We start from the raw sequence: 24,986 nt of genomic DNA on the forward strand, positions 1-24,986 counted from the left end.
TTTGCACAAATAGCCAAAATTAGCAGATATATAGGAGGGTTGTGGGGCTGAAAGAGATTCCAGAGAGAGGGAAGGGTGAGGCCCTGGAGGAGTTCGAAAACCAGGAGATATATAAAATACTAAAAGGGATTCATAAAGTAAATGCAGACCAAATGTTCCCCCTTGTGGGGCAATCTAGTACAAGTGGTCACAGATAAGGTTGAGAGGTGATAGATTTAAAACTGAGATGAGGAAGCACTACTTCTCACAGGGATGATGAATGTGTGGAACTCGCTGCCCCATACTGCGGTGGAGTCTGAATCATTAAATAGTTTCAAAAGGGAGATAGGTATATTTCTGATTTTAAAAATGGGTTAAAGAGATATGGGGAACAGGTAGGGAGGTGGCTTTGAGACCAGGAAGAGATCAGCCATGATCCGATCGAATGGCGGAGCAGGCTGGAATGGCTGAATTGCCTACTTCTGCTCCTAATTCCTATGTTTCTAAGATCAGGAGCCAATGGAGGTCAGCAAGCACAGTTGAGATAGTGACGGCACTTTGTGCTAGTGAAGACACAGAAAGCAACATTTTGGATGACCCCAAGTTTACAGAGGGCAAAATGTGGGAGACCAGCCAGGAGTGTGTTGGAATAGTCAAGTCTAGAAATATCAAAGGAATGAATGAGGGTTTCAGCAGCAGATGAGCTGAGACATGCACAAAGTCATATGGTGTTATGAAGGTGGCAATGGGTCAGAAGCCCATTTCTAGATCGGATGTGACAACAACGTTGCAACCAGACTAGTTTAACCTCAAACTGTTGCAAGTGACTATCTGGTTTAAGATGATAATGGAACAGGACAGAAGGCTAATGAAAATCGGTTAATAGATTGGAGAGAAGCTGATTATGAGGGACGAAAATAGAACTTGGGAAAATAAAATGGGCAACAATATTGTCTAACAATAATGTAGAACAACAATGGGAAACGTTTAAAATGGTGTGCAGGAAAGATATTCTGTCAAAAGGAAAGTAAAACAGAAACACTAATAAGACTCCGTGGATGAATAAAGACATCAGGGAACAATTGAGGGTAAGGATAGTACATAGACAGCAGAGCGGTGAATGATAAGAGAGAATACGAAGCGATTAGGAGAGAAGTAAAAAGACATTTAGGAAAGCTAAGAGGAACTCAAATTAACTTAGAAGGAATACAAAACAAAATATTTTACAGACACATCAATCAAAATGGAAGGCTGAGCTGAGAATAGGGCCATTAAGTTTGGGCAGGATAATGCCACAGATAACGATAAAGAGATGGCAGAAATTTGCCATGGAGACATAACAGGTGCACATGACATGGAATGATGAGATAAGTGATGTGATAAGCGCATTTGTAATAAAAAGTGGATGTACGGAAGAAATTAGTAAACTCGAGGGTAAAATCCCTGGTCCAGATGAATTACATTCACGCTCTTTGAAACAATCTTGGGAAGGGATAGCAGAGGATTTACTCCACATATTTAATAATTAATTAGAGAAAATATTGTAATGGAGGACTGGCAGATAGCTAACATAATATCTATTTTTAATAAGGGGGACAGAACATGTCCAGGGAATTATAGATCGATCAGCTTAATATCAGTGGCAGGACAAATAATGGAATCCCTGCTAAAGGAGAGAATTTTAAAACATCTAGAGAAGAAAAATATAATCTGGAATAAGCAGCGTGAATTTCAATGGGGAAAATCTTGCTTGATCAACCTGTGTTGAATTCTTTTGAGGAGGTAACACAGGGAATACACAATGGTAATGCAGTAGATATAATTTATGTGGGTTTTCAAAATGCCTTTGATACTGTGACCCATTATAGACTAATGAATAAGATCAGAAAATGTGGAATTGGGGACAAGTAACAGAATGAATTGCCAGCATGCTTCAAGACAGAAAGCAGAGCCTGGGAGTAAAGGGTGCAGAAGGTGGATTTGTGGTATTCCATAAGAAAGTGCTGGGACCACTGCTGTTCAGAATTTACATGAACGTTTGGGCTTTTGAATCTAAAACACAATTTCTAAATGTGCAGATGATACTGTAAGGACCCTCTTCTAACTCCTTGTCTAAGCCCCGTCTTGCGGGCTGCTGTTTATAAAAGTACAAATTTTTGGTTTTGAAGTGACCCCCCTCCCTCCCTGCTGGCAGCTGATATTTGGACTAACCCAGGCACACCCCTTGATGCAGTGTCAAAGATCTCAGGGAAATATATGAATTATTGGGCTGGTTTAGCTCAGTGGGCCAGACATCTGGGACGGGATTCTCTGACCCCCCGCCGGTTTGGCGAATCGCCGGGGGCTGGCGTGAACCTCGCCCCTGCCGTGTCCCGAAGTCTCCGCCACCAGAGATTCGGTGGGGGCGGGAATCGCGCCGTGCCGGTCGGCGGGGGCAGGAATCGCGCCGTGCCAGTCGGCGGGGGCAGGAATTGCGCCGGTCGGCGGGCCCACCCCCGACGATTCTCCGGGCTGCGATGGGCCAAAGTCCCGCTGCTGGAATGCCTGTCCCGCCAGCATGGATTAAACCACCTTTTGAACGGCGGGACAAGGCGGTGCGGGCGGGCTCCGGGGTCCTGGGGGGGCGGGCGAGGGGCGATCTGGCCCTGGGGGGTGCCTCCACGGTGGCCTGGCCGGCGATCGGGGCCCACCGATCGGTGGGCAGGCCTGCGCCGTGGGGGCACTCTTCCTTCCGCCTTCGCCATGGTCATAACTATGGCGGAGGCGGAGGAAACCCCCCTCCCCTGCGCGGGGATGACGTCAGCAGCCGCTGACGTCCGCGTCGCCCGGCGAAGACCTTTCGCCGCCAGCTGGCGTGGTGCCAAAGGCCTTTCCCGCCAGCCGGTGGAGCGGAAACCACTCCGGCGCGGGCCTAGCCCCTCAAGGTGAGGGCTTGGCCCCTAAAGATGCGGAGACATCCGCACCTTTGGGGCGGCCCGACGCCGGAGTGGTTCCCGCCTCTCCATCACGCTGGGACCCCCCACCCCGCCGGGTAGGGAAGAATCTCGCCCCTGGTTTGTGATGCAGAAGAACCAGCAGCACGGGTTCAATTCCTGTACCATCTTGCCAGCGCCGGAATGTGGCGACTAGAGGATTTTCACAGTAACTTCATACTTGTGACAATAAAAGGCTATTCTTATTATTATTATTAATTCAGTGTTGAGACTCTGGTGTCTGTGGGGCTGGATTTGACATCGCACTCGCTCAGGGTGTCGTAACAATACCAAATTGAGGAAATAGTCAATACTGAAGAGGACTACCACAAATTACAGGATGACAATAAACTTGAAGAATGGACAAATAATTGGCAAATGAAGTTCACTATGGCGAAATGTGAAATAGTCAATTTTGGTAGGAAGAAAAGGACTTGTCTGTAACGGTATTACTTGGAATATTCCTTGGATTTTGGAATGTGCAGGTTTAGGTGGGATAGAAGAACAAAGGGATCTCAGAGTATATTTACACCAATAAGTAAACATTTAGCAAAGCTATAACAGTGAAACAAGCACAAGATTTATAGAACTATAAACTTTGTATTGTATTGAAGCTTGGTTAGACCACATTTAGAGTACTGTGTGCATATAGAGACACTGGAGATGGTGCAGAGATGATTTCAAGAAAGATAGCCAGAAATACGTGGGTATACATATAAGAAAAAGATGAACAGGCTATTTTCTCTTTTAAAAAAAGAAACACGAGGGGTGACCTCACCAAGGTCTTTAAAATTATGAAAGGTTTTGATAGGATGGATACGGAGAGAATGTTTCCACTTGTGGGAAAGAGCTTGACTAGAGGCCATTAATATAAGATAGTCACCAAGAAAACTCAATAAGGAATTCAGAAGAAACAACTTTATCCAATGAATGGTGAGAATGTTAAATTCGCGAGCATAGGGAGTGTTGAAGCGAATAGTATAGATGCATCTAAGGATAGACAAGACACCTGTGAGGAAGAAAGGAAAATAGAGTTACGCTGATGCATTTAATTGAGAAAAGATGGGAACATTCAAGGGGAACATAAATGCCAGGATGGACTAGTTGGGCTGATTGGTCTTTTTCTGTACTGTATATCCTATGTAATCTTGCGTGGTATATGCTCTTATTTTACTATAGTTTTTACAGTTAAATGTGTTGACTTCTATATTTTGATGTGAACCACAAGCTGTTTCTTATATTGACCGAATGACCACACAACTAGTGTATTAGTTCAAAGACAGTTTATTAATAACACAAGACTCATTACTATATGCAATGAAACACGCGACTATGCACTAAACTAGACCTAATAACTAAGATGACCTTTACTTAACTTTGGGGTGACTGGCTCGAAGCGAGATAAGGCCTTTATCTGTGTCCACGTGGGTCGGTTTGAAATCTTCAGGTTCGTCTCGGCTGGGCTCGTCCTTCAGGTAGCGATCGCGGATCCTTGAACTTGACTAGTTGATATGCTGCAATTGGCCGCACACAAGCCGATCCTTAGTACGCAGGGCTTCTTATCCTTCTTCTCTTTTGCTCCCTTTTGGGCGGCCCTATCTCTAGATCCAATAGATCGATAGGGTTTCGATCACCCTCATTGATCCTGTCCAATTGGGGGCCGGATACCTCGGTGGCTGGGCGGGTCCTAGCTACCATTGTCCTAGGCACGTAGGCCTTTCCAAATAAGGGGAAGTGGCGGCGGCTAGTCTGCTACTGTTGTAACTCCTTGATTCAAACTCTATTGGCCTGGGGGAAATGATGATTGACTCTTAATGGATACAAGTTTCAGTCATGTCTGGCTTCTTTGCACAATACACAGGCTGTGTACCTGTTCTGTGTCCAAGCTGACCAGAGTTCCCATGGTCCTTTGTAGGTGGCCATTTTAGATGGCTACAAATGGTAATGCAGCAATTTCGGAACACAAAAGTGGAGCTAAGCTGTGTAAAACTCAAATGGCACAGTATTAATATTGGTGGAAGAATGTAATTACAATCTGGCAGGTTTATATCGACCATTTCCATTCTAAAATTGTGTCACAACCACGTAAAAAACATTTCTTCAAAGTGGTCCATCAGCAAAGAATTATGTGTGCGTGTGTATGTAACCCCCTTTTAACTTATGGGTGGTTAATTTGAAAATAACCCAGCGGAGAAGCTTTAATCTTAAACAAGATGAAAGTTAGATTAGTGCAAAACTACTGCTGAAAGTTATTTACACAATAAAATAAGTGATAAAGTTATTAACTAAAATACAAACACAAAGATTAAAATGCGAGTAAAGAAAATACTTAAAAATAAGATTTCAAATCAGTCTCTCTGAGATTGTTTCAGGTACTTGCAGGTGGCACGGTAGCACAGTGGTTAGCACTGCTGCCTCACAGCTCCAGCGTCCCGGGTTCAATTCCAGCCTCGGGTGACTGTGTGGAGTTTGCACTTTCTCCCCGTGTCTGCGTGGGTTTCCTCTGGGTGCTCCGGTTTCCTCCCACAGTCCAAAGATGTGCAGGTTAGATGAATTGACCATGCTAAATTGCCGCTTAGTGTCCAGGGATGTGCAGCTTAGGTTATGGGGTTACAGGGATAGAGTGGGGTGAACAGGGGAGTGTAAATGGTAACTCATTCGAAGAGTCGGCGTAGACGCAATGGGCCAAATGGTTAGGTGGGGTTACTGGGTTACAGGGATAAAGTGGAGGTGTGGGCTTAAGTAGGGTGCTCTTTCCAAGAGCCGGTACAGACTCTATGGGCCAAATGGCCTCGTTCTGCACTGTAAATTCTATGATTCCGTTTTTCCAAAGGGATAGAGTTGAAACCTGATGTTCTGTTTAGCAGCTGTGATGGCTCCTGCAGTCGACTGTCAGTGTTTGTCTTTTTCAGGTGGACTCAGTAGATCAGAAGTTTTTTGGGTGAGAGAGACGTTTCCTATTCCTCACTAATTCTACAGTTATGGCACTTGCAGATGGCCTGGACTCTTTTGGCAGAACAGAATTTAATTCTAATACCTCCTGAATTGTCCTCGCTTGGCCAAGAGCCCACTCTAAAGTCGATTCTCAGGGATCTTCCTGAGTATTCTTGACCCTCTCATGAGGTGGCTTCTTACGTCCTCCTTGATACAGTTCAATAAACACAAAATGAGCACTATGTTAATTTTCAAGGAGTCATTCAGCGGAGTTTACCAGCTGTTCACGCTGGCGGGAAATTCTGGTCCCACGCGCCGCGGCGCACGGGTCTCCCAACGACAAGGGTGGCTGTCAACAGGAAATCCTCTTGACAACGGCGGGACCAGTAGATCCCGTTAGTGGGCCCCCTCCCCCGCTGAAAAACACGTGACTGGGTAGTCGCTAAACCCTGCCCATTGTTTCAACTGGCAAAGAAGTTAATTAAATTGTGATCCTTTTGAAGTCTCTATCTGTCTCCTGTTCCCTCAGAAGAAAAAGGGGTTTTCACATCTTTTAGAAGATTTAATGAGCATCCCTGGCGGAGTCTCATGCATTTTAATAACTCTTCATAACCAGCTGTAGAGATATGAGTCTGACCAGGTCTGAACAAACGGAGAAAGGTGCCATGTTGCCGGTCCATCGTTCCATTTTGAAAAAGGCTTTTAAACTCAATATAAAGGTGGAAAACAGAAATGTACCTTTCTTTTTTTTAAAAATATTTTTATTAGGGTATTTGCAAGTTTTTATAATAATAACAATGCCATGAACATGGTACAATAATTTGTGGGATGAAGGGGGGAAAAGGGGGAAGAGAGGACTTCCCAGGTTGTTAAACCTGCGACCCTGTAACTTCTCTCTCTTCCCCATGTCGTGGGGGAGGGGGTGAGGGAGGATGAGGAGCTGTGGGCGCCGGCCATTGGGGGCGGGGCCAAAAGAGGAAGCGCGGGCTTTGTTCCCGCGCTATGGTAATCATGGCGGGAACAGGGAATCAGGAAGGAGGGGGCCTCGCACAGTGTGAGCCGAGGTCGGCCAGAGTTTGCTGACTTCTGGGAGCAACATGGGGGGTGCAATTACGCTAGCTTGGGATCTAGTGGGGGGGGGGGTTAACTGGGTTGCTGCTGCTGGGGAGAAGGGGGAGCTGGTATGGGAGGGGGGGGGGGGTCGGGGCAGGGGGGTGCCGCCTGGGGGGGATACAGCTACGTGGGAACCGGGTGAGGAGCTGGATTGAAAAAGGAAATGGCTAGTCGTCAAGGCGGGGGGGTAAAGAGCCCCCCAACCCGGTTGATCACGTGGAATGTGAGAGGGCTGAACGGGCCGATTAAGAGGGCACGGGTACTCGCACACCTACATTACAATCTGGCAGGTTTATAACGACCATTTCCATTCTAAAATTGTGTCACAACCACGTAAAAAACATTTCTTCAAAGTGGTCCATCAGCAAAGAATTATGTGTGCGTGTGTATGTAACCCCCTTTTAATTTATGGGTGGTTAGTTTGAAAATAACCCAGCGGAGAAGCTTTAATCTTAAACAAGATGAAAGTTAGATTAGTGCAAAACTACTGCTGAAAGTTATTTACCCAATAAAATAAGTGATAAAGTTATTAACTAAAATACAAACACAAAGATTAAAATGCGAGTAAAGAAAATACTTAAAAATAAGATTTCAAATCAGTCTCTCTGAGATTGTTTCAGGTACTTGCAGGTGGCACGGTAGCACAGTGGTTAGCACTGCTGCTTCACAGCTCCAGCGTCCCTAATATTTTTATTAGGGTATTTGCAAGTTTTTATAATAATAACAATGCCATGAACATGGTACAATAATTTGTGGGATGAAGGGGGGAAAAGGGGGAAGAGAGGACTTCCCAGGTTGTTAAACCTGCGACCCTGTAACTTCTCTCTCTTCCCCATGTCGTGGGGGAGGGGGTGAGGGAGGATGAGGAGCTGTGGGCGCCGGCCATTGGGGGCGGGGCCAAAAGGGGAAGCGCGGGCTTTGTTCCCGCGCTATGGTAATCATGGCGGGAACAGGGAAGCAGGAAGGAGGGGGCCTCGCACAGTGTGAGCCGAGGTCACGGGGGGAAGCCGAGGTTGGCCAGAGTTTGCTGACTTCTGGCAGCAACATGGGGGGTGCAATTACGCGAGCTTGGGATCTATCGGGGGGGGGGTTAACTGGGTTGCTGCTGCTGGGGAGAAGGGGGAGCTGGTATGGGAGGGGGGGTCGGGGCAGGGGGGCGCCGCCTGGGGGGGATACAGCTACGTGGGAACCGGGTGAGGAGCTGGATTGAAAAAGGAAATGGCTAGTCGTCAAGGGGGGGGGGGGGGGGGGGTAAAGAGCCCCCCAACCCGGTTGATCACGTGGAATGTGAGAGGGCTGAACGGGCCGATTAAGAGGGCACGGGTACGGGCGCCGCCTGGGGGGGACACAGCTGTGTGGGAACCGGGTGAGGAGCTGGAAAAAGGGGATGGCTAATCGACAAGGGGGGGGGGGTAAAAAGCCCCCCAACCCGGTTGATCACGTGGAATGTGAGAGGGCTGAACGGGCCGATAAAGAGGGCACGAGTACTCGCACACCTTAAGAAACTTAAGGCAGACGTGGTTATGTTACAAGAGACGCACTTGAAACTTATAGACCAGATTAGACTACGCAAAGGATGGGTGGGGCAGGTGTTTCATTCGGGGCTAGATGCGAAAAACAGGAGGTTGGCTATACTAGTGGGGAAGCGGGTTATGTTTGAGGCAAAGACCATAGTGGCGGATAGCGGAGGCAGATACGTGATGGTGAGTGGCAAATTACAGGGGGAGACGGTGGTTTTGGTAAACGTATATGCCCCGAACTGGGATGATGCCAATTTTATGACGCGCATGCTAGGACGCATCCCGGACCTAGAGGTGGGAAAGTTGGTAATGGGGGGAGATTTTAATACGGTGCTGGAGCCAGGGCTGGACAGGTCGAGATCCAGGACTGGAAGGAGGCCGGCTGCAGCCAAGGTGCTTAAAGATTTTATGGAGCAGATGGGAGGAGTAGACCCGTGGAGATTTAGCAGACCTAGGAGTAAGGAGTTTTCGTTTTTCTCCTATGTCCACAAAGTTTATTCGCGAATAGACTTTTTTGTTTTGGGAAGGGCGTTGATCCCGAAGGTGAGGGGGACGGAGTATACGGCTATAGCCATTTCGGATCACGCTCCACATTGGGTAGACTTGGAGATAGGGGAGGAAACAGAAGGGCGCCCACCCTGGAGAATGGACATGGGAGTAATGGCAGATGAAGAGGTGTGTCTAAGGGTGAGGGGGTGCATTGAAAAATACTTGGAACTCAATGATAACGGGGAGGTCCAGGTGGGAGTGGTCTGGGAGGCGCTGAAGGCAGTGGTTAGAGGGGAGCTGATATCAATAAGGGCACATAAAGGAAAGCAGGAGAGTAGGGAACGGGAGCGGTTGCTGCAAGAACTTCTGAGGGTGGACAGGCAATGTGCGGAGGCACCGGAGGAGGGACTGTACAGGGAAAGGCAAAGGTTACACGTAGAATTTGACTTGCTGACAACGGGTACTGCAGAAGCACAGTGGAGGAAGGCACAGGGTGTGCAGTATGAGTATGGGGAGAAGGCGAGCAGGTTGCTGGCTCATCAATTGAGGAAAAGGGGAGCAGCGAGGGAAATAGGGGGAGTGAGGGATGAGGAAGGAGAGATAGAGCGGGGAGCGGAGAGAGTGAATGGAGTGTTCAAGGCATTCTATAAAAGATTATACGAAGCTCGGCCCCCGGACGGGAAGGAGAGAATGATGTGCTTCCTGGACCGGCTGGAATTTCCTAAGGTGGAGGAGCAGGAGAGGGTGGGACTGGGAGCACAGATCGAGATAGAGGAAGTAGTGAAAGGAATTAGGAGTATGCAGGCGGGGAAGGCTCTGGGACCGGATGGATTCCCAGTCGAATTTTATAGGAAATATGTGGACTTGCTTGCCCCGATACTGATGAGAACCTTTAATGAGGCGAAGGAAAGGGGACAGCTGCCCCCGACTATGTCAGAGGCAACGATATCGCTTCTCGTAAAGAAGGAAAAAGACCCGCTGCAATGCGGGTCCTATAGACCTATTTCCCTCCTAAATGTAGACGCTAAGATTCTGGCCAAGGTAATGGCAATGAGGATAGAGGATTGTGTCCCGGGGGTAGTCCATGAGGACCAAACTGGGTTTGTGAAGGGGAGACAGCTGAATACGAATATACGGAGGCTGCTAGGGTAATGATGATGCCCCCACCAGAGGGGGAAGCGGAGATAGTGGTGGCGATGGATGCCGAGACAGCATTTGATAGAGTGGAGTGGGATTATTTGTGGGAGGTGTTGAGGAGATTTGGCTTTGGAGATGAGTATATTAGATGGGTACAGCTGCTGTATAGGGCCCCGATGGCGAGCGTGGTCACGAATGGAAGGGGGTCTGCGTATTTTCGGCTCCATAGAGGGACGAGGCAGGGATGTCCTCTGTCCCCATTATTGTTTGCACTGGCGATTGAGCCCCTGGCAATAGCATTGAGGGGTTCCAGGAAGTGGAGGGGAGTACTCAGGGGAGGAGAGGAACACCGGGTATCTCTTTACGCGGACGATTTATTGGTGTATGTGGCGGACCCGGCGGAGGGGATGCCAGAGATAATGCGGATACTTGGGGAGTTTGGAGAATTTTCAGGATATAAGCTGAACATGGGGAAAAGTGAGCTGTTTGTGGTGCATCCAGGGGAGCAGAGCAGAGAAATAGAGGACTTACCGCTGAGGAAGGTAACAAGGGACTTTCGCTACTTGGGGATCCAGATAGCCAAGAATTGGGGTACATTGCATAGGTTAAACTTAACGCGGTTGGTGCAACAGATGGAGGAGGACTTCAAGAGATGGGACATGGTATCCCTGTCACTGGCAGGGAGGGTACAAGCGGTTAAAATGGTGGTCCTCCCGAGATTCCTCTTTGTGTTTCAGTGCCTCCCGGTGGTGATCACGAAGGCGTTTTTCAAAAGGATTGAGAAGAGTATCATGAGTTTTGTGTGGGCCGGGAAGACCCCGAGAGTGGGGAAGGGATTTTTGCAGCGTAGTAGGGATAGGGGGGGGCTGGCGCTACCGAGCCTGAGTGAGTACTACTGGACCGCCAACATCTCAATGGTATGTAAGTGGATGGGAGAAGAGGAGGGAGCGGCGTGGAAGAGATTGGAGAGGGCGTCCTGCAGGGGGACTAGCCTACAAGCTGTGGTGACGGCGCCGTTGCCGTTCTCACCGAAGAAATACACCACAAGCCCAGTGGTGGTGGCTACTCTGAAAATTTGGGGGCAGTGGAGACGGCATAGGGGAAAGACGGGAGCCTCGGTGTGGTCCCCGATAAGAAATAACCATAGGTTTGCTCCGGGGAGAATGGATGGGGGATTTGGAACATGGCAAAGAGCAGGAGTAACACAATTGAGAGATCTGTTTGTAGATGGGACGTTTGCAAGTCTGGGAGCGCTGACCGAAAAATATGGGTTGCCCCAGGGGAATGCATTCCGGTATATGCAACTGAGGGCTTTTGCGAGGCAACAGGTGAGGGAATTCCCGCAGCTCCCGACGCAGGAGGTGCAGGACAGAGTGATCTCAAAGACATGGGTGGGGGACGGTAAGGTATCAGACATATATAGGGAAATGAGGGACGAGGGGGAGATTATGGTAGATGAGCTGAAAGGGAAATGGGAAGAAGAGCTGGGGGAGGAGATTGAGGAGGGGCTGTGGGCTGATGCCCTAAGTAGGGTAAACTCATCGTCCTCGTGTGCCAGGCTAAGCCTGATACAATTTAAGGTGTTACACAGGGCGCATATGACTGGAGCACGGCTCAGTAAATTTTTTGGAGTAGAGGATAGGTGTGCGAGATGCTCGAGAAGCCCAGCGAATCACACCCACGTGTTCTGGTCATGTCCGGCACTACAGGGGTTTTGGGTGGGGGTGACAAAGGTGCTTTCGAAGGTGGTGGGGGTCCAGGTCGAACCAAGCTGGGGGTTGGCTATATTCGGGGATGCAGAAGAGCCGGGAGTGCAGGAGGCGAAAGAGGCTGATGTTTTGGCCTTTGCGTCCCTAGTAGCCCGGCGCAGGATACTGTTGATGTGGAAGGAAGCCAAGCCCCCGGGTGTGGAGACCTGGATAAATGATATGGCAGGGTTTATAAAGCTGGAACAGATTAAGTTCGTCCTAAGGGGATCGGCTCAAGGGTTCACCAGGCGGTGGCAACCGTTCGTCGAATACCTCACAGAAAGATAGAGGGAATGGAAAAGAAGAAGACAGCAGCAGCAACCCAGGGGGGGTGGGGGGGGGGGAGAGGAACCAGAGGGATTCTCAGGGATGTTAATATATAAGTATATAAGTATAAAATGTATAGGTTGTTGTTATAGATAATTGTATATTGGACTGTTGAAACATATTTTTGGAGAATATTTATCTGGGACAAGGCAGTTGCCATTTAGTTTTGTTTTTGTTTATATATTATTTATTTCTTGTTTATAAAACTGGCCATTGTTATTTATATTGTGATATTACTGTGTAAAGGATACACAATGTACTGTGATGGTTGGCCAAAAATTTTCAATAAAATATCTTAAAAAAAAAAAAGAGGGCACGGGTACTCGCACACCTACATTACAATCTGGCAGGTTTATATCGACCATTTCCATTCTAAAATTGTGTCACAACCACGTAAAAAACATTTCTTCAAAGTGGTCCATCAGCAAAGAATTATGTGTGCGTGTGTACGTAACCCCCTTTTAATTTATGGGTGGTTAGTTTGAAAATAACCCAGCGGAGAAGCTTTAATCTTAAACAAGATGAAAGTTAGATTAGTGCAAAACTACTGCTGAAAGTTATTTACCCAATAAAATAAGTGATAAAGTTATTAACTAAAATACAAACACAAAGATTAAATGCGAGTAAAGAAAATACTTAAAAATAAGATTTCAAATCAGTCTCTCTGAGATTGTTTCAGGTACTTGCAGGTGGCACGGTAGCACAGTGGTTAGCACTGCTGCCTCACAGCTCCAGCGTCCCTAATATTTTTATTAGGGTATTTGCAAGTTTTTATAATAATAACAATGCCATGAACATGGTACAATAATTTGTGGGATGAAGGGGGGAAAAGGGGGAAGAGAGGACTTCCCAGGTTGTTAAACCTGCGACCCTGTAACTTCTCTCTCTTCTCCATGTCGTGGGGGAGGGGGTGAGGGAGGATGAGGAGCTGTGGGCGCCGGCCATTGGGGGCGGGGCCAAAAGGGGAAGCGCGGGCTTTGTTCCCGCGCTATGGTAATCATGGCGGGAACAGGGAAGCAGGAAGGAGGGGGCCTCGCACAGTGTGAGCCGAGGTCACGGGGGGAAGCCGAGGTTGGCCAGAGTTTGCTGACTTCTGGGAGCAACATGGGGGGTGCAATTACGCTAGCTTGGGATCTATCGGGGGGGGGGGGGGTTAACTGGGTTGCTGCTGCTGGGGAGAAGGGGGAGCTGGTATGGGAGGGTGGGTCGGGGCAGGGGGGCACCGCCTGGGGGGATACAGCTAGGTGGGAACCGGGTGAGGAGCTGGATTGAAAAAGGAAATGGCTGGTCGTCAAGGGGGGGGGGGGGTAAAGAGCCCCCCAACCCGGTTGATCACGTGGAATGTGAGAGGGCTGAACGGGCCGATTAAGAGGGCACGGGTACTCGCACACCTACATTACAATCTGGCAGGTTTATATCGACCATTTCCATTCTAAAATTGTGTCACAACCACGTAAAAACATTTCTTCAAAGTGGTCCATCAGCAAAGAATTATGTGTGCGTGTGTATGTAACCCCCTTTTAATTTATGGGTGGTTAGTTTGAAAATAACCCAGCGGAGAAGCTTTAATCTTAAACAAGATGAAAGTTAGATTAGTGCAAAACTACTGCTGAAAGTTATTTACCTAATAAAATAAGTGATAAAGTTATTAACTAAAATACAAACACAAAGATTAAAATGCGAGTAAAGAAAATACTTAAAAATAAGATTTCAAATCAGTCACTCTGAGATTGTTTCAGGTACTTGCAGGTGGCACGGTAGCACAGTGGTTAGCACTGCTGCTTCACAGCTCCAGCATCCCTAATATTTTTATTCGGGTATTTGCAAGTTTTTATAATAATAACAATGCCATGAACATGGTACAATAATTTGTGGGATGAAGGGGGGAAAAGGGGGAAGAGAGGACTTCCCAGGTTGTTAAACCTGCGACCCTGTAACTTCTCTCTCTTCCCCATGTCGTGGGGGAGGGGGTGAGGGAGGATGAGGAGCTGTGGGCGCCGGCCATTGGGGGCGGGGCCAAAAGGGGAAGCGCGGGCTTTGTTCCCGCGCTATGGTAATCATGGCGGGAACAGGGAAGCAGGAAGGAGGGGGCCTCGCACAGTGTGAGCCGAGGTCACGGGGGGAAGCCGAGGTCGGCCAGAGTTTGCTGACTTCTGGGAGCAACATGAGGGGTGCAAGTACGCTAGCTTGGGATCTAGCGGGGGGTGGGGGGGGGGGGGTTAACTGGGTTGCTGCTGCTGGGAAGAAGGGGGAGCTGGTATGGGAGGGTGGGTCGGGGCAGGGGGGCGCCGCCTGGGGGGGATACAGCTACGTGGGAACCGGGTGAGGAGCTGGATTGAAAAAGGAAATGGCTAGTCGTCAAGGGGGGGGGGGGGTAAAGAGCCCCCCAACCCGGTTGATCACGTGGAATGTGAGAGGGCTGAACGGGCCGATTAAGAGGGCACGGGTACTCGCACACCTAAAGAAACTTAAGGCAGATGTGGTTATGCTTCAGGAGACTCATCTGAAGCTGACAGACCAGGTTAGACTTCGCAAAGGATGGGTGGGGCAGGTGTTTCATTCGGGGCTAGATGCAAAAAAACAGGGGGGTGCCCATACTAGTGGGGAAGCGGGTAATGTTTGAGGCAAAGACTATAGTGGCGGATAGTGGGGGCAGATACGTGATGGTGAGTGGCAAACTGCAAGGGGAGGCGGTGGTATTAGTGAACGTGTATGTCCCGAACTGGGATGATGCCAATTTTATGAGGCGTATGTTAGGACGAATCCCGGACCTAGAAGTGGGGAAGTTGGTAATGGGTGGAGACTTTAATACGGTGCTGGACCCAGGGCTGGACAGATCGAGGTTCAGGACCGGAAGGAGGCCGGCTGCAGCTAGGGTGCTTAAGGATTTTATGGTGCAGATGGTAGGAGTAGATCCCTGGAGATTTAGTAGACCTAGGAGTAAGGAGTTTTCGTTTTTCTCCTATGTACATAAAGTATTTTCACGAATAGATTTTTTTGTTTTGGGAAGGGCACTGATCCCAAAGGTGACGGGGACGGAGTACACGGCTATAGCCATCTCGGATCATGCTCCACACTGGGTGGACCTGGAGATAGGGGAAGAAAAACAACAGCTTCCACCCTGGAGAATGGACATGGGATTATTGGCAGATGAGGGGGTGTGTTTAAGGGTGAGGGGGTGTATTGAAAGGTACTTGGAACTTAATGATAATGGGGAGGTACAGGTGGGAGTGGTCTGGGAGGCACTGAAGGCAGTGGTTAGAGGGGAGCTGATATCTATTAGGGCACATAAAGGAAAGCAGGAGGGTAGGGAAAGGGAGCGGTTGTTGAAAGAACTTCTGAGGGTGGACAGACAATACGCGGAGGCACCGGAGGAGGGACTATACAGGGAAAGGCAAAGGCTACATGTAGAATTTGACTTGTTGACTACGGGTAAGGCAGAGGCACAATGGAGGAAGGCACAGGGTGTACAGTACGAATATGGGGAGAAGGCGAGTAGGTTGTTGGCCCACCAACTGAGGAAAAGGGGAGCAGCGAGGGAGATGGGGGGGGGTGAGAGATGAGGAGGGAGAGATGGAGCGGGGAGCGGAGAGAGTGAATGGAGTGTTCAAGGCATTCTATGAAAGATTATATGAAGCGCAGCCCCCGGACGGGAAGGAGAGAATGATGTGCTTTCTGGATCAGCTGGAATTTCCTAAGGTGGAGGAACAGGAGAGAGTGGGGCTGGGAGCACAGATTGAGACGGAGGAAGTAGTGAAAGGGATTGGAAGCATGCAGGCGGGGAAGGCCCCGGGACCAGACGGATTCCCAGTTGAATTCGATAAGAAATATTTGGACTTGCTGGCCCCGCTACTGATGAGAACCTTTAATGAGGCAAGGGAAAGGGGGCAGCTGCCCCCGACTATGTCAGAGGCAACGATATCGCTCCTCCTAAAGAAGGAAAAAGACCCGCTGCAATGCAGGTCATACAGGCCCATTTCCCTCCTGAATGTGGATGCTAAGATTCTGGCCAAGGGAATGGCAATGAGGATAGAGGATTTTGTCCCGGGGGTGGTCCGTGAGGACCAAACTGGGTTTGTGAAGGGGAGACAGCGAAATACAAATATACGGAGGCTGCTAGGGGTAATGATGATGCCCCCACCAGAGGGGGAAGCGGAGATAGTGGTGGCGATGGATGCCGAGAAAGCATTTGATAGAGTGGAGTGGGATTATTTGTGGGAGGTGTTGAGGAGATTTGGCTTCGGGGACGGGTATATCAGGTGGGTACAGTTGCTGTATAGGGCCCCGATGGCGAGCGTGGTCACGAATGGACGGGGGTCTGACTATTTTCGGCTCCATAGAGGGACGAGGCAGGGATGTCCTCTGTCCCCGTTATTGTTTGCATTGGCGATTGAACCCCTGGCCATGGCATTGAGCGGTTCCAGGAAGTGGAGGGGAGTACTTAGGGGGGGAGAAGAACACCGGGTATCTCTGTATGCGGATGATTTGTTGCTATATGTGGCGGACCCGACGGAGGGGATGCCAGAGACAATGCGGATACTTGGGGAGTTTGGGGATTTTTCAGGGTATAAACTGAACATGGGGAAGAGTGAGTTATTTGTGGTGCATCCAGGGGAGCAGAGCAGAGAGATAGAGGATTTACCGTTGAGGAAGGTAACAAGGGACTTCCTGTACCTGGGGATCCAGACAGCCAAGAATTGGGGTACATTACATAGGCTTAATTTAACACGGTTGGTGGAACAGATGGAGGAGGATTTCAAGAGATGGGACATGGTGTCCCTGTCATTGGCAGGTAGGGTGCAGGCGGTTAAAATGGTGGTCCTCCCGAGATTCCTTTTTGTGTTCCAGTGCCTCCCGGTGGTGATCACGAAGGCTTTTTTCAAAAGAATTGAGAAGAGCATTATGAGTTTTGTGTGGGCTGGGAAGACCCCGAGAGTGTGGCGGGGATTCTTGCAGCGTAGTAGGGACAGGGGGGGGGGCTGGCATTACCGAGCCTAAGTGAGTACTACTGGGCTGCCAATGTTTCAATGGTGTGTAAGTGGATGGGCGAAGGGGAGGGAGCGCCGTGGAAGAGATTGGAGAGGGCGTCCTGCAGGGGGCTAGCCTGCAAGCAATGGTGACGGCGCCGTTGCCGTTCTCACCAAAGAAATACACCACAAGCCCAGTGGTGAAAATTTGGGGGCAGTGGAGACGGCATAGGGGAGAGACGGGAGCTTCGGTGCGGTCCCCAATAAGAAACAATCATAGGTTCGTTCCGGGGAGAATGGATGGGGGATTTGGAGCATGGCAAAGAGCTGGGGTAGTACAATTAAGCGATCTATTTGTATATGCGACGTTTGCGAGTCTGGGAGCGCTGACGGAGAAATATGGGTTGCCCCAAGGGAATGCATTTCGGTATATGCAATTGAGGGCTTTTGCGAGGCAACAGGTGAGGAAATTCCCGCAGCTCCCGACGCAGGAAGTGCAGGATAGAGTGATCTCAGAGACATGGGTGGGGGACGGTAAGGTGGCGGACATATACAGGAAGATGAGGGACGAGGGGGATATCATGGTAGATGAGCTGAAAGGGAAATGGGAAGAAGAACTGGGGGAGGAGATTGAGGAGGGGCTGTGGGCTGATGCCCTACGTAGGGTAAACTCATCGTCCTCGTGTGCCAGGCTAAGCCTGATACAATTTAAGGTGCTACACAGGGCGCATATGACTGGAGCACGGCTTAGTAAATTTTTTGGGGTAGAGGATAGGTGTGCGAGATGCTCGAGAGGCCCAGCGAATCACACCCACATGTTCTGGTCATGCCCGGCACTACAGGGGTTCTGGGTGGGGGTGGCAAAGGTGCTTTCGAAGGTGGTGGGGGTCCGGGTCGAACCAAGCTGGGGGTTGGCTATATTTGGGATTGCACAAGAGCCGGGAGTGCAGGAGGCGAGAGAGGCTGACGTGTTGGCCTTTGCGTCCCTTGTAGCCCGGCGCAGGATATTGTTAATGTGGAAGGAAGCCAAACCCCCGGGTGTGGAGACCTGGATAAACGATATGGCAGGGTTCATAAAGTTAGAACCGATTAAGTTCGTGTTAAGGGGTTTGGCTCAGGGGTTCACCAGGCGGTGGCAACCGTTCGTCGACTACCTCACAGAAAGATAGAGGGAATGGAAAAGAAGTAGATATCAGCAGCAACCCAGCGGGGGGGGAGGAATCGGACGGACCCTCAGGGATGTTATTGTATATGTATAGGTATTTGGTATATGTAATTGTATATTGGATTGTTGGATTGTATTTTTGGAGAGTATTTATTTTGGACAAGGCAGTTGCCATTTAGTTTTGTTTTTTGTTTTTGTTTATATTTTACTTATTTATTTGTTTAAAACTGGCCACAGTTATTTATATTGCTTTATTGTTGTGTAAAAGAAACACTACGTATTGTTATGTTTGGCCAAAAAACTTGAATAAAATATATTTTTTAAAAAAAGAACATGGTACAATAAACATTTAACATTCCCCCCCATCGCAATCTTGACACACCCCAACCATGAAACAACAAAATCGGGGTCCAAACCGATGCTCCCTCCACTGCCCCCAGATTCTCAGAGCCGCCACCACCACCAGACTTGTGGAGTTTCGGGCCGGTAAAAACGGAAGCGGTGCCGTCATCAATGCTCCCAAACTTGTGTCTTTGCATGACGCCTCCTCCATCCGCCCCCATACCAACCCCTTCCCCATCTGCGTAAAGCGAGACCCGGTGCTCCACCCCCAAGTTATTTCCTCGATTATTTCCTCAATCTCAATTGGGGCTCCCAGCCCTTCCACCAGATCCTCATCTACCCTCGGAAACCTCAACTGATCCAAAAACTGCCTCATCCCCTCCACCCCAGCCAGGGGCTCCGACTCATGTAATTTACTGTACAAATCCTTAAACACCTCATTCACTCCCACTGGGTCCAGGACAGTATTCCCACCTCTATTCTTTACTCTCCCTATCTCCCTGGCCGCCTCCCTTTTTCTGAGCTGGTGTGCTAACATTCAGAAATGTACCTTTCAAACAGCTGTCCATAAATCTGTAATAACATAATTACATGTTTGTGACAATTAGATATCAGAATTTATAATTTTTTGAAAATATTGACAAGAAAATGTGCACAGATGTTGATCAACTGGGACCTTACCAGTGCTTGCAAACGTATTTCTGTATTCACTGTAAAGTAATCCATTCTGTCACTCACCATGCTTCTCTATGGGGGATGTGGTGACAGGGAATAATGACCAAGTTGGTGTAAGGAGTGATAAAGCTCAATGGGAAAGGGACATGGCCTATCAGTTAATACATGCCGAAGTATTGGCAATGCTGCTAACCGTGGGGATGGGGGCTTCAGATGTTCTCCATGGCTGTGGAGTAACCAATTCAGTTGTTGACTATTTCCAATCAACCTGTCTGACATGTGGCCAATACTTCAGAATTATACAATGTGGTTTCAATCAGAAGAGAAGGTGATATCAGGAACATACTGTTGCTCCAAGATATGTTGAGAAAAACCTGAACATGAACTTGGCTATCATTGACTCCTCTCTTCCTATCCCTGCTCACCTTTTACACCCACCATCCACTGTTTTGTTTCCCTGTTCCACCTTACTTTCCATCCTTCTCATCCATTCTTCTTATCCCTTCCCCATCCCTCCCCTGCACCCATCTGCCTCACCATTCTGCTTCTATCAATATTCCAATCTTAATAATGGGAATACAGTATAAAAGCAAGGAAACCATGATAAACCTGCAAAAACGCACAGGTTTGGCCTCAATTGGACTATTGTTTCCAGTTCAGGAAAGGTGTGAAGGCATTAGAGAGGATGCAAAGCAACTGAATGAAATATTTTCACGGATGAGGCACTTCACTTATGTCGATGGACTGGAGAAGCTGAGAGAAGTGAAGATTTAGAGGAGATTTGATCAAAGTGCTGAACGTTATGAGGGATTTGAACAGAATAGATCGGGAGATGTTGTTCCTGTTGGCAAAGGATCAAAACCAGATATCAGCGATTTTTAACGTGATAGGCAAAAGAAACAATGGCAACATGAAAAAAGCTTTTTACGCAACAAATGATTAGTATCATGAATGCACTGCCTGAGAGTGTGGTGGAGGCAGATTCAATCATGGCTTTCAAAATCAAATTGGATAATCATCTGAAGAAAAAAAATATTTCAGGACTATGAAGAAAAGGTAGGGAGTGAGACTGGGTGAGTTGCACTTGCAGAGTGTCAGCATGGACACAACGCTCCAAATGGTTTTGGTGCTGTAACCATTCTATGATTCTATTCACAACCACATTCTTCCTCTTCCTTTCCTCTTCCTTCCCCCCCCCCCCCCCCCGGCATTGTGTTCCACTTCTACCTCCTTATTTTAACTTTGCGTGGTCCAAGTACTACAGAGCAACTTATAAGAAGCAGTCCAATGGCAGTGTTAATATATAAAAACATCCCAAGGAAATTCACAAGAAGTTTAAAGAAAATTGACACCGTAACTAAAAAGGAAAGTTTAGGAAAGGTGACCAAATTCTTGGGCAAAGAGGTGGATTTTAAGAAGTAACTTAAGACAAAGAGAGAGCTGGAAGCAGAATAGTCTAGGAATAAAATTCAAAGAACGTGGAGCTGAGGCAACCAAAAGCATGGTCATGCATGGCAAGAGTGGATAAAGAGTGATGGAATATGCGCAGGTGCTTGAGTCAGAGGAACAGTTTATGGTTGGTTTGTAGGACTTAAGGAAGTAGCAGAGTTACTGGTGGGCCGATTCATTGAGGAACGTAAACACGAAGATGAGAATTTTAAATTTAAGGTACTGGTGGACTGCAAACCAATGCAGAACCCAAGAAATAAGGAGTAGCAGTAAGCCATTTAGCCCCTCGAGCCACTCTGACATTTGATAAGATCATGACTGATCTGTCTGTGCCCCAGCCCACCCCACCCTGTCACTGGACATACCCTGAACCCACCCACCTGGTCCGGGACCGTCTTTGATCCGGACTCCTCTCTGTCCCTCTCCGCCCAACCCCTAGTTCAACTCTCTGCCCCCTCCTTCCGATGTCTGAATCACCATTTACCTCCTTCCTTTCAATTACACCACACTGATGCAGCCGGAGGCACGCTTTGCTGCTCTTGTATCACCCAGTCTGAGTGAGGTAAGTTGGGCGACATTGGCTTTGGAATTCCAGTGAAGGTAAGTCCCTCCAGGGTGGCAATCCACCAGTGACGGCCACTCTGAGAAAGTTATAGATCTTTATCGAATGTCTTTCGGAAATCCACTTACACCATATTCTAATGTTCCCCTTTGTCCATCTTGCTTGTTACTTTCTCAAAGAACTAATAAATTAGTCAAACATGATTTTCCCTTTCACATAACCATGTTGACTTTGCTGGATTGTATTATGATTTTCTAAATGTACTGCTGTTATCTCCCTGATAATGGATTCAAGTATTTTCACTATGACATATGTTAGGTTAACTGGTATTGTTGCAGGTTTTCTGTCTGTCTTATTTCTTGAATAGAGGTACTACATTTTATAATCCACTTGTATTTTCCCAGAACCTAGGATATTTTGGACGATCACAACCAATTATCTATGCGAGCACTTTTTTTTTTAGACCCTTGGATGCAGTTCAAGAAGGCAACTCATCACTACCTTCTCTTTTTTTTAATGTAAATGTTTTTTATTGGATTTTTGAGCAAAGTACATTTACCATAATGTACACAGAATAGTATATATATATAGAAGAGACAAGCACACACAAACATACCACAAAAAGAACAAACATAAAATAAAATAAAATAACTGGTACGGTATTATGCACCAGCTCTACAGCAGCAATTCTATACAATTGACAATATTATTTTTGACACATAAGTAGGCATCTGTTTGTGGGGGAGGGGAAACTGGGGATGTAGATATACATTTGGGTGCCAGAGAAACAATTACAGGGGACAATACGCAAGTGTGTCTGGTGCTGGTATTGTCACTTGCTTCTGCCGGGTGGATTTCGCTACCATTGCCGTCTCGCATTCACCTCCACTTCAGCCATTCATCCCATCTTTCGCCCGGATTTTCCTTGTTCTATGCCCCTGTAGATGCCAAGTTTATTATTGTTTCCTATGCCCTCCTTCCGGCTATCATTCCCCTGCCTCCCCCCCTCTTCTCTAGTTCCCCTCTATTGTTCCAGTCTCCTCACTCTTTCCCCCCCCCCCTCACCCCCCCCCCCCCCTTCTCCCTTCTATCACTACCTTCTCAAGGGCAACTAGAAGTGGGCAATAAATGCTGGCCTTGCCAACAACGTTCACGCCCCGTAAATTCATTTTTAAATAAAGACCATCCGGTTCAGGGGACCTGACTTCAGTCCTGTTTCTTAGTACACCCTTGAGTTACTCTTTTATTTTTTACATACTTGTAGAAACTCTTGATAGCTGTTTTTATTTTTCTAAGTAGCTTTCTCTCACTACTCTAATTTCTCCCTCCATTTTTTAAAGTCATTATTTGCTGGTTTCTAAAATCTGACTAATCTTCTCACATTCCATTAATCTTTGCAGTATTGTACACTTTTTCGTTCAATTGGAGACTATCCATACGTTCTTTAGTTAGCCATGGATGGTACATTCTCATAGAGTCTCTTTGCCAATGGAATATATCTTTGCTGAGAGTTATGAAATATCTTCTTAAATTTTGGGCACTGCTTCTCTACTGTCCTACCTCTTAACCTATTTTCCCAGTTCACTCTGCCAACTTTGTCTCATGCCCTTGTAATAAGTTTAAGACACTGGTCTTAGATCCACATTTCTCACCCTCAAACTAAATATGAAATTCTATCATGTTATGATCACTGCTGCAGGTTAGCAAGGATGGGGTGTTGGACAAGCCACGATGGATCGAGCTTAGAACAGTTTTCAAGATAATTCACTGCAACAGTTCTGAGATGTCAGATATTAGGAATTGCAAGTAGATTCCCTGAGGTTGAATTACCGTTCCATATTCTGTACCAGCCATAATCACAGTCTTCAAACGTTTATTAGATAATAATCTTTCAAAAGTTATTACTTCCCTCATACTGAAACTATTCTGGATTTAGATATAAACAACAACTTTTCCGAGCAGTAGAGAGGGAGCGGGATCTGGAACAAACAAAAGTACAGGCAGAGTTGGATTGGCAGCAACGCTGTGAGGAGATGGAAAGACGTCAGTACGCAAAATCAGAAGAACTAATTCATAGTCTGAGCCAAGCGCAAGACCGGGTAAGTCACAGAAAACAAATTCAGTTAAAAAAAATGATTTCAGCCCTCCATTTCAACATCCATTTTGATGCACCAGAATCCATTCCCATAGATTATTGTTTTGGGGATATCTTGGTTAGATTTCCAATTTATATGATTCGTTGTCAATTCTCAAAGATTCCAAGTAATACTGTTACAAACAAGTGAAGAGGTCACTCAGTAGAATTATAAAATCCCTACAGTGTAGAAAGAGGCCATTCGGCCCATCGAGTCTGCACCGAAGCTCCAAAAGAACAGCCCACCTAAGTCACACCCCCAACCCTTTGCCATAACTCCACCTAACCTGCACATCTTTGGACTGTGAGAGGAAACCAAGCACTTGGAGGCAACCCATGCAGACACAGGGAGAATGTACAAACACCACAGTCACCCACGGCTGGAAGTGAACCCAGGTCCCTGGCGCTGTGAGGCAGCAGTGCTAACTACTGAGTCACTTTACCACCAGTAGAGTGCATACCTCCATCATGCTGTGTTAACTCTATGTTAATACAATTACATAGCTCTTCTTTGAGGTTTTTTCCTGGTCGGTGTTCTAACTAGAAAGCTGAAAAAACCCTTTTTATGAAAAGCTTCCATCTCACTGAGGAGAATTTAGGCCAACCCACATTCAGGAACCTGCTCTGAAAACTCTGCTCACACTTTGATAGCTGCACCAAATTCTACCACAGCATCTGAGACCAGCCACAACATCCTAAAATCAGCAACAAGATTCCAAATAAAATAACCCACATTGTTAAATGGAAGTCAATTTGCCCTATTCCACAATCTGAACGGATTCTTTAAAGAAATTCAAGGATCTGGATCCACATCTTTGCCAAAAACTAGGCCATACTCTGATATTTGTCCATTACTTTTTGAGATAGGTTGTTTACAAACAAACAGACTAACAGGAGCAAAAACATTGCCTCCAACCACCTTCAGTGGATAACTCATCTGGATTGAATGTATTTTTTTCAAAATAATTCCCATTTATTGATTCATTATATATTTTGTTGGCATTTTTTCAGAAATATATACTGATAATTGTTGCCATGGGTTTACATATTTTGAATGCTTTGTGTGCGCATTTAATTTTCTGGTTGATTTTTCTCCCCTCCTCTCTTTCCTAGACATATGGGACATTTTCCAGCTCTTCATAATTTATTCAAATATAAGCTCTGATGTTCAGTGTTGGCAGAGTATGTAATTGAATGGGATCAAAGATGAGCCCAATTTTTTCTGTTTCATGGAATACTCAGAACTAGAATTGGCCGAACTAGTCAAACCGGCATTTATGGTCCATTGAAGCCTTCGACTGACCTTCCTGATCTAACTACCAACAGAACACACTATTTGCGTAGATGTCACGTGTTTTTCTAAAAAAGTAAAGCAAAGTCACCATAATCCCAGATGATCAGAGGCTGCTTTCCACTGAGGGGAGAGCTGACTGATGGTGATTCAACCTGAGGATCACCACACCTCTGGCGAGG

At 47.2% G+C, this 24,986-nt stretch overlaps 1 protein-coding gene across 3 annotated transcripts in view; it reads left to right on the forward strand.

The window, feature by feature from the left end:
• The window catches only part of ccdc57 (coiled-coil domain containing 57), a 288,211-nt gene that overhangs the window by 164,160 nt on the left and 99,065 nt on the right, over positions 1-24,986 (forward strand). For all 3 annotated transcript variants that reach the window (XM_072483406.1, XM_072483407.1, XM_072483408.1), the window contains exon 9: positions 23,316-23,478. In XM_072483406.1, the coding sequence (XP_072339507.1) occupies positions 23,316-23,478 (163 nt within the window). The remainder of the gene's footprint in view (positions 1-23,315; positions 23,479-24,986) is intronic.

Source organism: Scyliorhinus torazame, chromosome 18 (genome assembly GCF_047496885.1).
Source record: "Scyliorhinus torazame isolate Kashiwa2021f chromosome 18, sScyTor2.1, whole genome shotgun sequence".
In the NCBI taxonomy this organism is placed as follows: Eukaryota; Metazoa; Chordata; class Chondrichthyes; order Carcharhiniformes; family Scyliorhinidae; genus Scyliorhinus; species Scyliorhinus torazame.